This window comes from Leuresthes tenuis, unplaced genomic scaffold, assembly GCF_036924035.1.
Source record: "Leuresthes tenuis unplaced genomic scaffold, fLeuTen1.0.hap1 SCAF_11, whole genome shotgun sequence".
Lineage (NCBI taxonomy): Eukaryota > Metazoa > Chordata > Actinopteri > Atheriniformes > Atherinopsidae > Leuresthes > Leuresthes tenuis.
Window position 1 is genome coordinate 17,973,627 of NW_027325365.1, and position 15,309 is coordinate 17,988,935.

Genomic DNA, 15,309 nt, shown 5'->3' on the forward strand with positions numbered 1-15,309 from the left:
GAGACACCTGAGTATAAATTCCTCTTCTTTTTGACAATAGACATGAATTTCTCATACATATATGCTTGTATTTTAACACGTGGTAAAGGGTAAGCATGATTTTTTACATTTTAAACAAATGGTTTGCCGGTCAAAACTGTTGGGTTGATTCTCAGTTATTCTTTATTCTTTATGTTTAATGGCTGCCAGATTCATGGACACTATTTTGCGGCAAATGTCCTGTTTGATCAAGATGATTTTACAGCAAAGTTCAGTAAATGTAATGTGCTGCTAAGCAAGTGCATTTACTCTTACAAACTCTTGTGGCCCCTGGTGTTTCCCGCCTCTCTTTCTCTGGACCTGGATCTCTAAGGCTGTGTTGTATTTCTCCATGTTGCGCCCTATAAATAAATATATTAAGGAAACCAGTACACTGTTCTCTCTTCCATTCATCCGCAGTATTTTATACTAACAATGCACAAACAGTTAATTTAAATCTTCAAAGTTAAAAAGTATTTAAATGATAATCTTCTAAATGCAACACAACTTGTCACATTAGACACATTAAAAACACCTTTGTGTCAATAAAATGTATACATGAACTGGACACCACATACATGAATAAAACAGTAACTTCATACTTTCAAAGCAAACTGTGGGAAGACAGCAAGGGCCACATGGTCTCCAGCAGCTAGATTGAATACCAAGCTGGCAAGCCAAGCATGGCATGAGTGATACAAAAGTATGAATAAGACATCTTCTTCTTCCATAGAGTTACTGAAACATGGCAAGGAAAGATACAAAAATGTTCACAATTTTTCAGTGACTTTGTTGGAATAAGTGTCTTGATGAGGGAGTCAGTAAGAAAAGATGGACAAAGAAAACCAGCACGCTGTTCTCTTGTTCACTTATTTGTAATGAGTGAAGAAAAAGAACATAACTCCCCCTGCTGGATTCCTGAGGTAAAATCAGTGAATTAACTCGGACGGACAAGGCTGTGTACCAGCTATCTGTTGTCTCTGGCACATGCAAAATACAACTAAACAAGTGAGTCAACCATTTTTGGAGCTATATTCATGTTCTTAACTGAAACTTCTTATAATCATTCATTATAAATGCACCACAAACTGTACACTACTTTGGGAGAAATAGAACATAGTGCATTACAGCCCAGCAGGGGCGTAGCAACACATTCTGGGCCATATGCACAAGCAGTGCTCAAGCATCATGTCTCAAGTCCACAGTATCAGAGGATGATGTTGTTGCATCACCTTTTGTGACAGTTTTGTGAAACTGACGTTTCACAAGCTAGCTTTGCTCCTTGTTTCACAGCCTATACCTATGAACCTTTGACCCTGATTATGTTATAATAATAAATATATTTTTAATTTTTGAATTAGTATACAATTGTAATGGTATGGTAGGCTATGCAAAAAAAAAAAATAGACTTTACAGATGATGCATTTTGTGTTATGCAGTTTTTAATAGGCTACTGACATTTGCAGTCGTATTGAAGTTCCTTTATGTGCTATTTGCTTTCACCTTTGGGCTCACCTTTCTTGTGAAAGAAGTTGGTTGCTATTCCCTCGTTTCCTTTTTTTCCTCTTTCCTGGTTCTGTTTCCTTATTTGAAAACCTGGTTTTGCTTTCTTGGGCATAATCTTCAACATGTTGCGCACTACTGCTTCAGCAAAATGAACGCTGACTGAGTTGAATGTGAGCACTTAAAATAACTGGTGAAGCTAAACCTTTTCTTGTAAGGGGTGAGGGTGCCTGTACTCAGACACTATATGGAGGATTAGATACTAATCAAATCCATCAATCAACAAATATATATACATTAGCTGTGACATATAACATTTTGAATTCATTATAAATGCACCACAAACCGTACACTACATCGGGAGAAATGGAAATTCTGGGCCCTATGCACAAGCATTGCTCACAGAGTATGACTTTAGTGTTGCTAAACACATTACAGTATAAATAAATAACAGTAAATATAATATTCACTGTTTCACCCCACCACGACACCCCTGCAGCGCCCCTATTATTGTGCCAATATGGTGATCAAATATTCAATCCATTTTCTATACCCGCTTAATCTGTCGGGGCCTATCCCAGCAGTCATTGGGTGAGAGGCAGGGTACACCCTTGACAGGTCACCAGTCCATCACAGGGCCACACAGAGACAAACAACCATGTGCACTCACACTCACTCCTAATGACAATTTTAGAGTCACCAATCAACTTCTAGGAGGAAGCCAGAGTACCCGGAGAGAACATACACAGGGAGAACATGCCAACTCCACACTCCCCAATTGAGCTTGGAACCCTCTCGCTGTGAGGCGATGGTGCTAACCACCACACCACTGTGCAGTCCTTCCTCAGACTTATAACCATAAAGAGGTTAGCCTCTCTTTCCACCTGAAATACGTGCAGTAATTCTATCTGAAACTTAAGTTGTTCAGTCTTGGCAGTAGACATGTTAGAAGCAAGTTGTAATGCAACATAATGTTGAAATATTTGCATGCGAGCTATGACCTTAAAACCATCTGTTTGCTGATAGTTATAAGACATACTTAAGTTATCTTTATGGTTAATATCTATTCATCCTTTGTCTGTCGTAAATTGTATAATTACAACTGCAGTCAATGCATGGTGTACCCGTATATTGTATACACTACAATGGCGTGGATAGTGTATCGGTATGATTGTCACCTTCCATGTGGGAGACCTGGGTTCAAATCCCCTGCATGAATGGTACTACCTCCAGTAGGGGTCCTTAGGTAATGCCCCCTTACCCTACATGCCTACCTGTAAGTCGCTTTGGATAAAAGCGTCTGCTAAATCCATAAACATAAACAATACAAAGAAAAAAAGTTTTAGGTCAATATATAACCACAAACAGCTCAACTCAAGTTGCAGTTTCGCCTTTGTTGTTATACACATTAATTTTATTACTACGTAATAGATTCCTCTTTCTTAAACCATTAATTTCTCCTTTTCCCTGGCAGAGCAGCTCATAACACATACAATAGGTACTGAGGTGTACTAAAGTGTGAATGAGCTGTTAAAGGAAATAAATGGAAAAACCTAAAGTGACAACATTCAGAACAGCAAAAGGACAAAGCATTTAAGTTGTATTGCACAGGTTAATTTACTGGCACAATAATTAGGTTTGGATTTACATTTTAGACAGCGTTAAGACTGTTGAAAAAGATTAGTCAAAAGATTAGTCAAATAGGTTGACTGATCTGAAATGGATAAAATAATTACAAAAGTAAAAACATTACCGAAACCATGAAGCCATTTCAGGGCCATGATATTTGTTAGCTGAAACAAATATTTGAAATTGGAAAAACTGAGCCCGATTTAAAATTAAATCAATTGAATGTGTGTCTGATTTAGCAAATAAGATTTCTTCAATCACAATCACAAAACAAACAGTTTTAAAATTTTAAGACATTTTAAAATTCAATAGCATTGCTTTTAACCAACTAGATGCTCAGAGTAACTCAGAGTTTTACAGCTCTTGTAATGACTCAGCACCTCCATCAGTCAGCCACCTGCAGACATGAGAGAGAGCATTTGCTCAGCATAGTTGAGGCCACTGCTGTGTCTCACTCATCAAATGAATGGAGCAAACACTTACGTGCTCAGACTGCCTCTTTTCTGTTTCATTCCTGTTAAGAGAGAGCAAAAAGATCATATGAAGGACAGGCTTTGGTTGTGTTTTAGGAGGCAACGCTGCAGAGAACACTCACGTTGAAGTTGCCAAGCAGTTACTGCTGCACCAATCAACACCACCAGCACCACTGGCACGATGATGGCTGCTAAGTTAGAACCACGGCTGTCCTCAGCAGTGATCTAGCAGAGAGAAAATACATGTAGGTCCAAGCTCACCTCAAAACCAGTGCCCTGAGAAAGTCTGAGGGCTACATGAATTTATGAAGTGCACACGTCAGCAAACATTACAATAAGTAAAATCCAAACTGTTGATAAGGACTAGTCCTAGGTTGATACTTACCACAGCCTGAGTATCAGTTGGTAAGGTGGCAATGGCACTCTTCCCGTGATGACCTGACACCCGTATGAGAAATCAAGTAGGAGGAAGTTTTTAAAGTGTTGTTTTCCACAGAACTGCTGAATAAACTGATACAAAACATTTCATAGAACTGAGAAGTGATTGCTCAAGGAACTGTGACTATATTTTGACCAAACTGTAGCTGATTTATGTTTTTTAGCTAAACTGCAAGTGCACTATTCCTGTTGCAGAAACTTAGATTTGATAACTTGCTACCTGTTAATGAACTGAGCCCTTTAACTTTAAAGTCCTGCTCTGTCTGATGAACAACGGTAACATGAAACCAGGACAGAGGACAACAAAAGCAACACCTGCTTTGGTGGTGATTGTGAGGACATTGCTGGCTTTACTGATGCCCAGATTGTTCTTGGCAAACATACGAAGGTTGTAGGTCGAAGGATTTATCTCTATTATGGTGGCATCTGTCTGGTTGGGGCTATAGTCTACAATATTTGTTGTGCGATCCCATGGGGCTGTGAGAAAAAAAAAAACACATTTTATTGTTACCAAATGTTAAAAGGATTAACAATATAATCACTCCACTGGAGCTTTCTTTTACCAGTGGCTGCTTTATACTCCAAGATGTAGCTCGTGATGGGGCTGTCTCCTTCGAACCCGGGAGTCCAGGACAGAGAAATTGTATTGTCTTTCACCTCCTTCAACTCAAGGACTGGTGGATCCGGAAGCACTAGGAAGCAAATAGCCAAATATTCAACAAATTATGTTTTGCTTTCAGCTTTCATTAGTTCTTGTGATTCTGACAATATTTCCAGTGACAAAAGTTTAATCACGACACATGAAGCTTTTTAGTGACTAATTAGAGATGGAATTGACTGGATGGAAATTATTACCATCATTTTGTCAGGATGGGACTGTTTTTCCTGTAAAAGAGTTTTACAGATTCATAAAGTGCTAAACACTGCTTATAAAACTAAAAGAGGACCTGATGTAATCCCTGTGCTGGTTTTTTCCCGGACTGTGGATGCAGAGGTGGTCTCAGCTGTTGCAGTTGAGAGAACTTGGGGCAGAGCAGAAAAGTAATTCCGGTCAAAATGAACTCTTCATTTATTTTACAGTTTGAAAGAATTGTTCTGAAAAAATATCAAAAACACAAACCGGAAGGGAAACTCGTGTGTTCTCCTGAAGGGAAACTCGTGTGTTCTCCTGAAGGGAAACTCGTGTGTTGTATCCACATTGTAACCACAGTGGAGGTAGGTACTGTTGTTCCTTGAACTTGAAATACAGTAGAAGTGTATTAAACTGGGATACAGTCATACATTGAATTGTTTTTTTTTAAATATTCTCTTGTGTTTTCAAACCTACCCTCATCCAGAGTGGAGCAGAGAGGTGCAGCTGAGCCAGGTCCTGTTCCTGCATTTGTATTGGCCTGTATAAGCACACGATATTTGGTGGAAGGCTTCAAGTTGTTCAGGATGAAGCTCTCAAGTTCTTGTGTGGCTGTCACAGTGAGGCGCTTCCACCCGTGAACCGGAACACCCACGGATTCATACTCTCTGTAGTTAATTGCGTAACTCCGAACAACTCCGTTTCTTAGATCCGCCCTTGGAGGCTAAGCAAGAGGTGACAGTCAATATAAACAATATCCTGACACAAATATCTCATATTGCTGAATGTTGAATGTGTCAGCCACTAAAGTTTCAAAATTCTGATCTCACCTTCCAGGTAACTCTGATACTGCAAGAACTCAGGGCCTCAACCTTTATATCCAGGGGGGAACCATCGGGTGCTGCGGAGAATTCAAGCTTTAAATTGGTCTCTCTTAAAAATTGTGATTTTCTGCTGCCTGAATCTACCTGCTTCTTTTGTCGTGAGGGTCAGAACGTTGCTGCCTTCACTAATTCCCACACTGTTGACAGCAAACATGCGAATGTTGTAGGTCATGGCTGGACGCAAATCCACCAAAGTCACCTGAGTCAGTTGAGGTTGTGACATTTCAGTTCTTATGGCGGAATCCCAGGATTCTGTGCAAAAACAACGCATAAATTAGATCCAATCGGAATCCTCTATTACGAATATTTGAAAATATAGGAAGCTGGTTAGTGTCCAAATTCTGTTAGGATTACCAGATTTGTTGACTTGTGCTTACCTTGTTTGTTTTTCAGAAGAACTATGTAGTCAGTAATGGGCTTGCCACCATCAAATGCAGGAGTCCAGCCAACAGTGATAGTTCTGTCCGTCACTTCTTTTGTCTCTACCTTCAGCGGAAAGGGGCGCCCTGACAAGACAGAAAAACTGGGCTATGAGTCGTCTCTTTATCAGTTTCCAGAAAGAGAGCAAAAACTGGAAAGAATTAATTTACTTTTTGAGCTGTATCTACAGGTCAAACGTTCAGATTCTTGAATGTGAGATTTTTAAGACATGACTTTAATCGTTTCACTATCATGTGCCACAAATATCAATAAAAGTACCTGCTTTTACTGTGAGAGTCATCTCATGTTTCTGATCATTGAACCAGCCCGGTATGTCCACACGACATCCATACGTGCCGCTGTCACTTTCCTGAGCCTGCCTGATGGTCAGCGACACATCACCATTGCCAAGATTACCCAAAAGCATGTAACGTTCTGACAACCTGCTGATCACTGATGTCCCATCTGTCTTGAGCACCTCATTGGCACAGCCACTGCTGGGTATAGCCCCTCGGCCCCAGCACACAGACAGCCTGCCGTGGTATTGAGCGTGATAGCTGCATCTTAAAGTGACATCTGTTCCCACTGTGGTTATTTGGTGGTCCGCAGACACAAAAACTGAACAGACAATGAAAGGATTTAGGCAAAATCCGTTTGCTCATTATTATCAAATGAAAATAGAAATCATCCGCATGGCTGTCTTACCTGTGAGTAGACAAAAGATAAGCATGCAGCACAAAGCAATGTGTCTGCTCTTTAAAATGATCATCTTACAACTCTCGTCCGTGACTCAGTGGAAGTAGTTCACGTCCTGACGACAATAAACTGACCACAGTGTGGTTTCAGCTTTGAAATCTTTCAAAATCACATGATGCTGTCCTTGATGTGCTCACACAAAAAACTTCTACCAGCAGAAGAGGAATGCAGAAAAGGGGCTGTTTCCTTTTCTATGGTTTTGGTTCCTTCTTTCAGAAAACTGTTTCATTTTAATGATAACGTAGAATCAGCACAACACAACAACTTTTGTGGCTCGTTCTCAGCCTCTGTGCCTTTTTCTCCTACAGTTGGGATTAAGAGACTGACATAACAGCCTAGCTTTTTAAGAAACTGGTGACCAAATGAAATATGAACTGTTCTTGTCGAAAATGTTAGAAATCTAGATGTCTTAAAGCTAACTTTAATCCTAGCTATCTGCACATGAGCACAAGGAGATATTAGGCACATAACACACTCGAATAAAGTTCTCAAATGCAACACTGCTGAAAACAGAAAGTCTGGTTCACTCAAAGGCCTTGAACTTTTGTGTGTTTCTGAGACTGCTGATTAAACATTTGGGTGTCCTGGATATTTAGTAACCCTGCAAAGAACTTCCTCTGTAGTTACGAGGAAGGTTCAACGTAATATTGAAAATGTTAAAAAAAAATGCTCAATTTGTTTAGGAAACTTCTTTCTTCTTTTTTTGTAAAAATGTAAGACAAAAAAATCATGATGTAACTTTGGTTTTCTTTCACCATCATTACTGTGTATTTAACCCCCACATGTAATATAAATTCAGATGTATTAGCTACTTCTCGATACTGAGAAATATATTTAAAGGCAGCTGGGTTTGCAAACACAGTTTCTGCGTACAAGTATAAAAACAATTAGTCCACACATCTAATGAGGGCATTTTTCTCACTGGTACCGAAAAGTACTTTGATTTTCTTGTTTCATGCTCACATTGTTTAATTTAAAGACTAAAATGCACTGTGGAGAACTGAAATGGACAAAATCATAAATTATAAATGAAAATACATAAATGACTCCATGAATAATGTAATTATAGAGCAATTTCGTGTCGGTAAAACTAGAAGAGAAAGAGAAAAAAAAGAAACTTGCAATGGAATGAAGGGAAATTCTGTGAAGCCGTATGGTCGTGGCTTCCATACAAGGTTAAGTTAGTTAGGACTCTGTTAGTTAGGACAGATTCATTAGAAATATGACTGATATTTTCTGTGTTTAACCCTCGTGGTTTGATTTGGGGCTTCAGGGCATTTCTTTGACTGCTGAGTAATCATTTGAGTCTCCCACAAGTTGCTCAGCCCAGAACTTCCCCTTTTAACTTCTCTCACAAATTTGTGATTATTCTAAAAAAAAAATAATTCAGAAACTGTATTGTCCTTTTGAAGTTTGGTAAGCTTTAGAACTGAAGCAATAAAATACATTTTGTTTTTCAAATTCTCACCCTAACCTTCAGCGATGCCGTTTGTTTATTGTCATAACGTTAAAAAAACAGATCAACAAATGTGTCCAAAATGTTTATTCATCATTTTTATCATTTGTTTATTTGGAGCCCAGTTTTTCAGTATACATCTGGGGAGGGTATGCACTCCAAAAATATGCTGACGTTTCACATCCTTTAATCTTATTCCATCAAAACATCGACGGTTGTCGGTTGTCGGTCGTCAGTAGGTCCAGTAGGTGGCATTGTGTCCACAAGTATAAACCTCCTCTTAGCTTTAGGCACACACAGTAAGAGAGAAGCTAAAAGCAATTCAGTTCATCTGAAGAATATTTTTGCATTTCCTGATGCACACTGATACTGAGTCACACAGTAAATAAGCTGCTTTAGTGAGAAAATGGGTAATATTGTTCTCTTATTGATTGGAAATTAAATAGCGGATGAAAAGACAAACACAGAGAGATTCAACTCATGACATGCAACCACTTGTTCCTTAAAGAAACCTCTGAACGTCTTTGTTGTCATAGAAGGGAGCGTCATTTCATCACTGGAATGCTTTCATAAATGTTCTCTGCAGTGTGGGTGCTGAAGTTCTGAGGTGTTCGTCTCGACAGAACCTTCTTCCCTGCTTTGGAGAAACGCAAAGAAAATTAATCTGGATGGCACTGATATGAGTGAAGGATTATGATCCTACACACTTACAAATGATAAAGATGATGATCATGATCACAGTGAGGAAGAAAACTGCTGTAATTCTGCCAATATTCTCCCCTCCCAGGGATGCTGTGAATATGCCCTACAATAAAACAAAGTAATCTTATCGTAACAGACTACAATTTTCATTAGCACGTATTTCTGATATTTGTCATATATACAAAGGTTGATTTTATATTGTTCAAATATATTTTCAACATTGCAACAATCTCATTTTTCTGTTTTTGTTCTCAAGATTATTATTTGTGTATTTTTTCTGAAAAACAGGGAGTGAAAACCATCAACTATATCATTTTGAGTCATTTTGAATAGATGTTTCAAGGAATGATGCAATTTATCAAGTCACTCTAAGGGCTAGTTGTTCCATAAAGTGTAAGTTGTGCCTCAATGATAATAACAGACAACATCAGAGCTGTATTGTTATGGTTGCTTCTAGGAAGCAAAAAAAAATTCCACAGTTGTGGAGGCCATCCATTTAAGTTAATCATAGTTTACACATGATAGATAAATGCATAAAGTTGCTCTAGAGTCCTGTTATTGCTACAATTGATACGATGGATACTTTTTAATACAGTTCCTTACCTCTTCTCTTACGCTTTGAAATTGCTCCATTATCATGTCGCTAACTTCCATCGTTTTAGGCTCAAATGTTGTCGGTATTTCTGTGAGGAGTTTTTTTAAAAAGAAAATGTGTTAAAATGTAAACTTTTGTTTTTATTTGAATACCTTAGGTCCTGTAAAATTGAAAGAGGTCATGTTTTAATAACATAAACTGTCTTTAGTTTATTTTGCTCACCTTTTCTCTCAGCAACAGAAAGCAAACAGTTCTCTGTAACAGGCTGCTCAGCTGGAGCTGAAAACCAAAATAACTGAATTGGCTTACATTAAAAAAGAAAATAACAAACTTGATTTGAGGGTTTCTTTGAGAATTACCTTCTTCCATTGTCAGTTGTGCATCGACTTTGTGGTCGTTAAGCCACCCAGGAATCTCAACCCTGCAGCCATAAACGCCAGCATCACCCCTCTGAGCATTCAGGATGGTGAGAGAAACATCTCCATCCGTCACCCGACCCAACAGCTGGTACCTGGGGGACTTTCTGGAAAGCACAGCTCCATCAGGGGAGGAGAGGATGGTGTTGGAGCATTTGGACATGGGCACCTTCCCTTGTCCCCAACAGAAACTCAGCACACTGTGAGTTTGGACGTCGTACATGCAGGGCAAAGTGACATTGTGCCCAATGTGACCAATGACTTTGATGGTGGTAGAGGAGGCTGTGAAGGGAGAGCAATAATGATTCTGACCCAACTCGACGATACAAATTACTTGTGTAATTCATATATGAAGCCTGCAACCGCGCGTAGAAATATTCACTCTCACTCATACCCTGCAGCCAACAAGCACAGTACAAATAGCACAAACCAAAAAAAGCAGAAACAATATTGACTTACCTTGGATCAGGATCAAGAGAAAAAAATAACAAAGACCACACATGTGTGTAGGATATTGTATAACCATGTCCCGAGGAGAAGATACAATGAGGTTTTCCCTCTACACACTCCAGGACAAGATTGCACAGTATCACACCAAAATTTTAACTTCCTTTTTAAAAATAAGGAAGGAAATCAATACAAGTTCTGCCGACATTTATACCTCGGTCTAAAAGAGACAGAAGATGTTCACTGAGCTCACTGGGACTATAATCTGTCACATGTGCTGTTAGGTATTAATTGTAGCCCCTTTCAGGTTCAGCTTTTTCTCTGAACGAAGGGCAAACATTCTACTCTTCAAAATATAAATGCAACATGCATTCTGGATTGGCTCAGTATGGCAAGTTAAATAGCAGAAGAAGATGACACACACTTTTTGAGGAAACATGTAGGCGTGATGCTGTTTTCAAGAAATCTGATTTCCTCATTTTCATTTTCAATGTCTTGGTTGGCGACTAAAAATAAACAATGGCGTAATGGGTATCTGAATTGTTTTGTAGTTTTTCACAGACAGAATTTGCAAGGGATCATTAAATCATCTTCAGCAGCAATAGTGGTTACATACGCCATTAGTCTTTGACCACCTAAATGGAACTAAATGGGTTCTCATGCTGCCAAAAGAGCTCTGGCCAGACATGGTGTGGGCAAACAAAATCTGAACATGTTCTGGAGTTTCTGACACTGGGACATTCTGTGGGCTCTGTGGGTTGTTTAGTAGGGTCTTTGTGGATTTAGCTTTCATCATATTGCTTTCTTGGGAGTCTGAAAGCCAGTTGAACACCTCTGACAAAGATATTTAGGTACAAGTGTCAAAGTCTCATTCAAGTGAATCAGGTTTTCCCAGCAGAACAACAGCAAGATCATTAGGGTTATTGGCTGTACTCCTCAGTGGTTTTAATTCTATGGCTGATCCGGGCCTGTAGCAGTCATAATAGCGGAAGCACTTTGAAGATTCCTACAGTGACTTGGCAGCATTGAGTTGTTCTTTGCCAGCACTGTTGTGACATTGTCAAAATACTCAGCTTGGCCCAATTTCTCAATAAAGGATTTATATCACATTATTATGGCCTTGTGATGGACTGGTGTCCTGTCCAGGGTGTACACCGCCTCTCGCCCAATGACCGCTGGGATAGACTATGTGTGATAATACATAAGCAGAAATTGACACATATTTAGATGGATTTAAACTGTCTGGATCTCTTATGATTGATTACTTGCGCAGTCCAGTTTTACCAGAATATTATTTGTCCGCACCTTAAAAATTCTACAGTATCACAATCCATGTTTAGATATTGGAGATGGCAATGTATCTCGAGTGTGAGATGTGCAGAGCCGTGTCTGTGTGTCACCATGGTGAACAGTAAAATCTGTGACACCCAATAAAGTAGTCTTTACTGTCTAAAGTGAAAAATGGAAATGAGTTCTAAGCCACATCATGTATTACGTATTCGTAACCGTAATCATTCATGAGTGAGATCAAAGTGGAAAAGCGTAATGACTGAGGAAATGTTGTGTGGGATGGGTCTTGAGCTGGGATCTCTTGAAGCTGGCAGACATATGCCTCTGTCCTTCCCCTTCAACGTCCTTTGAAGTACAGACAAAAAAACTTTTTTTTTTAAAAGTCAATTGTCTACACAGTCGCTAGACGTCAAACATGGATGTTGTAGCCAATGTGGCGATATGCCAAGCATCACCATCATCACATTGCAAGATGTGAGCTCCATGATCAGAAAGGGAAACAAGTCAGGAAAACAGAGTCATTGTGCTTTTTTTTTTTTAATAATTCATCATGACTCATCAACATTGTGTTCTGTGGAACAAAGAAGTCGTTTACACTTTTTTGGTGTGAGATGGCTCCAACTGGCCTAAAATTCAAAATTACTTTTATAAAAGGAAATCACAAAACAAAATCTGTGGATTTGCATCACTTTTAATACGCAAAAAAGTCTGAATTCAGATGTAGGAGTTGGTGATTGATGGTATTATCTACATAAGATCAAGTCCTGGCTCAACTTCTCTTGAAATCAAGAAACCTTTTTTAAAATATTGTTTTTGTTCTTTCCATTGCTGTTTCGATAAGGTTAGGTGTTTAAAACGAGGTGTATTAGGTTGAAAAACATCACGGGTCATATTAACACTGACCGCCCAGTGACATACAACGTTGAAATGTAATTTTTTTAACATAATTGCAGACATCCTATTGAAATACTTTGCTTTGAATGTGGTAGATGCTGGATGGCACGAAAAAAAATACTAATTTTATTTTCATCACCACAAAGCTTTTAGTTTCAGGAATATTTAACTTTTTTTTGTGAGACCAGAATGTTAATTCGCTTACTCCCATAGGAGAAATTTGAATGAAATACTTAAGATTTCAACAATATGCTCTATTTTGAGCCCTTACTTTGAACACTGTTTTCAAGTGCTTTTTTGTTGAGTTCACCAACACCATGTGAGGTGCAGCAATAATGTTGATCTCTAAAAAAGTAACAACAATAGAAGTTGGTGTACATTATCTTCATTACCTAAGCTGTTAGCGTTAGCAAGAGCTAAATCAAAGAATAAATACAGAAATTAACAACTAGCATTTCCCTCATCTGAAATTCAGGCACTGAGAGTTGGAACTGATCCCCTTTTGTGGTCACTTTCTTCAGTCCAGCGTTGAACTGGATCAAGTTGTCAAAACAGTCTGATGAAAATACACAGCCTATAGCTAACTCTTGCTGGAACGTTAGTACTAAAAGCACTCACTGGGAAAATGGACATGACGAGAAGCTACATATTCTTTGCTGTAAGTGCAAGATCACAATCACGAGCTATTCCATATTTGGAGGCTTTAATATGTTTTTGGTCAAGGTTCCTTCAAGACAGCAACCAATACTGACAACTTCAGTCCAAGATCTGATGTCAGTACCGGTCACTCGACTTTTTATTGATCAGATTGGTTTGCCCACGATGAGACGCGTCACCTGGCAATTGTATTTTCAATATGCCTCCTGTTTTAAAAAAGCTTTCCACAGAGGAATTCTTTGATGTTTCTGTGTGAAACATTTATCCCATCAGGACAGAAAAGTGGCACCTGTGACTCATATATTATCGTAAATACATTGTTCAGTATATCATGTAATCATGTGGAATCAGTATTTGAATGTTGTGATAGATATGGGTGAAGTCCTATTAACTATTGCATTTCAACTCATTATCATTTATTGTTTTAATTTTCACTTAAACTTTTGATCATTCTTTAAACAGATTTAATGGTTTACAAAAAGCCACGGTGTCAGAATTTAATGTTGCCCAATCACAGCCCAATGCTCTAAATAATCAGAATGATCAAAAATAAAAGCTACAAAAATCACACATTTTTCAGAACGTAACTTAGAAAATGATGATAGGTTGATATGAAAAGTACTGAAAGATTATTCTGAACATTTGTTTTCAGTTTTTAGTGAATTAACCAATGTTATTTAATTCCTAATAGAGCATCTTGCATCTCATAATTCATATATTTTGTGCTTCAAAATATGTATTTGTAGAGGTAAGATAAGATAAATATTGTCAAGATGGTAGAAGATTGTATGAAGTGTGAGTATCAAAAATTAGACATACTCGGGTAACAAACTAGTACTTCCGTCTTGTTATTGTCTACCATCAGTCCACCTCTGGAATTTGTCAGTTGTTTCCCCAAAAATCAACAGAAGTCTGCATTTGAGGGCTTATATTTCACATTTTTCTTGTGTGTTCCCCCAGGTCTCCGGCTTTCTCAGGTTCATGGAATGCAGTTTAAACTCCCATCTGCCACTGGTGTGTATGTACACTGTACAGTACGCGTGCATGTTAAAAGCTCATTGTTATGTGCATTAGTAATGGAAAGAAAATGTCAGTGTGTCTATATATGAGGACAGCAGTGTGAGAAAAATATTTTGTCTTTGCCAGTCTTTCTCTGCCCTTTGCTCGCCTCTGTCAGGCTTGCCTCCACCTCTGCTCGTCAAGCCTGTCAGCCCCCGCTGAGTTGTGCTCCTGAGATCAGACTCCTCCCACTTCTTGCTGCTGTGGATCAGATCTCTGATTCTGAGTTTCTCTGAGTGGAAACAAACATGATGAAACTGAAACCCATATAGACAAAAATTGAGATCAACTGTAAGCACAAGTTTACTCAGAACTTATAAAAGAAACATTGTTAGAGCACCTCATGTCGAACCTGAGCAAAAAAGAAATTTGATCAGTGATTTGAGTAATTTCCTTCTGTTTTTTGTTTTCTGATCTTGTGCAGTATCTACTTATAATGACAACAGCAATTTCCAACTCTTATGGTCATGTGTAACCCTTGTAGCATCTGGTTAAGGGGAAGAGCTTTCTTTTCTTTTAACAGAGTAATTTTACAGTGACAGTCATGCCGTCTGTTTACATTTGATAAAAAAAAAAAAAATTCTAACCTTATTCGAAATACTTTTATTCCCCAAAGCTGCATAAAGAATGAACATGGAGGCAAAGTCAAATCAAGAGTTAAAGTTTTTCTGTGCCTGTTTTAACCCAATCACCTCTTCCTGTGGCACTTTAGAGAATATATGCTGTCATAACATTTTAAGATGTATTCTCGGTAAACAACTTCTTAAATCAAATTATTCTCTGTGGTTGTGTTAATATAATGAAATCTGTTGTTGCTTGTTC

At 38.5% G+C, this 15,309-nt stretch overlaps 2 protein-coding genes across 3 annotated transcripts; both read right to left on the reverse strand.

Annotated features, from left to right (window-relative positions):
• Positions 1 to 2,899: 2,899 nt before the first annotated feature.
• On the reverse strand, positions 2,900 to 7,109 carry LOC140318167 (uncharacterized). The gene is made up of 14 exons (XM_072395869.1): positions 6,921 to 7,109; positions 6,495 to 6,833; positions 6,173 to 6,301; positions 5,880 to 6,047; positions 5,742 to 5,812; positions 5,389 to 5,635; positions 5,182 to 5,298; positions 5,009 to 5,083; positions 4,625 to 4,753; positions 4,377 to 4,538; positions 4,009 to 4,061; positions 3,746 to 3,848; positions 3,634 to 3,664; positions 2,900 to 3,547 (listed from the first exon to the last, which is right to left on the reverse strand). Exons 1-14 carry the CDS (start codon positions 6,982 to 6,984, stop codon positions 3,505 to 3,507), a joined length of 1,731 nt encoding a protein of 576 aa, XP_072251970.1. The 5' UTR covers positions 6,985 to 7,109; the 3' UTR covers positions 2,900 to 3,504.
• Positions 7,110 to 8,656: 1,547 nt separating this feature from the next.
• On the reverse strand, positions 8,657 to 10,892 carry LOC140318632 (T-cell immunoglobulin and mucin domain-containing protein 4-like). Of its 2 annotated transcripts, none has more exons than XM_072396444.1 (6): positions 10,600 to 10,892; positions 10,084 to 10,422; positions 9,947 to 10,003; positions 9,733 to 9,812; positions 9,139 to 9,232; positions 8,657 to 9,061 (listed from the first exon to the last, which is right to left on the reverse strand). In XM_072396444.1, the coding sequence occupies exons 1-6, from the start codon at positions 10,664 to 10,666 to the stop codon at positions 8,973 to 8,975; spliced, it is 726 nt and encodes a 241-aa protein (XP_072252545.1). In that variant the 5' UTR covers positions 10,667 to 10,892; the 3' UTR covers positions 8,657 to 8,972. The 2 variants fall into 2 exon arrangements, with proteins under 2 accessions (XP_072252545.1, XP_072252544.1); XM_072396443.1 differs by having other exon boundaries at positions 8,657 to 9,064; positions 10,600 to 10,891.
• Between the last annotated feature and the right edge of the window lie 4,417 nt (positions 10,893 to 15,309).

What these genes read in the sequence shown, in the direction of transcription:
- LOC140318167 (XM_072395869.1), bottom strand. Translation starts at nt 6,984, where the DNA reads ATGATCATTTTAAAGAGCAGACACATTGCTTTGTGCTGCATGCTTATC. An exon ending in TATCTTTTGTCTACTCACAG is followed by an intron (nt 6,834 to 6,920) that starts GTAAGACAGCCA and finishes TTGTCTGTTCAG; the next exon opens with TTTTTGTGTCTGCGGACCAC. An exon ending in AACTGCTTGGCAACTTCAAC is followed by an intron (nt 3,665 to 3,745) that starts GTGAGTGTTCTC and finishes CTCTCTTAACAG; the next exon opens with GAATGAAACAGAAAAGAGGC.
- LOC140318632 (XM_072396443.1), bottom strand. Translation starts at nt 10,666, where the DNA reads ATGGTTATACAATATCCTACACACATGTGTGGTCTTTGTTATTTTTTT. An exon ending in TTCAAAGCGTAAGAGAAGAG is followed by an intron (nt 9,233 to 9,732) that starts GTAAGGAACTGT and finishes GTTTTATTGTAG; the next exon opens with GGCATATTCACAGCATCCCT. An exon ending in GATCATCATCTTTATCATTT is followed by an intron (nt 9,065 to 9,138) that starts GTAAGTGTGTAG and finishes GTTTCTCCAAAG; the next exon opens with CAGGGAAGAAGGTTCTGTCG.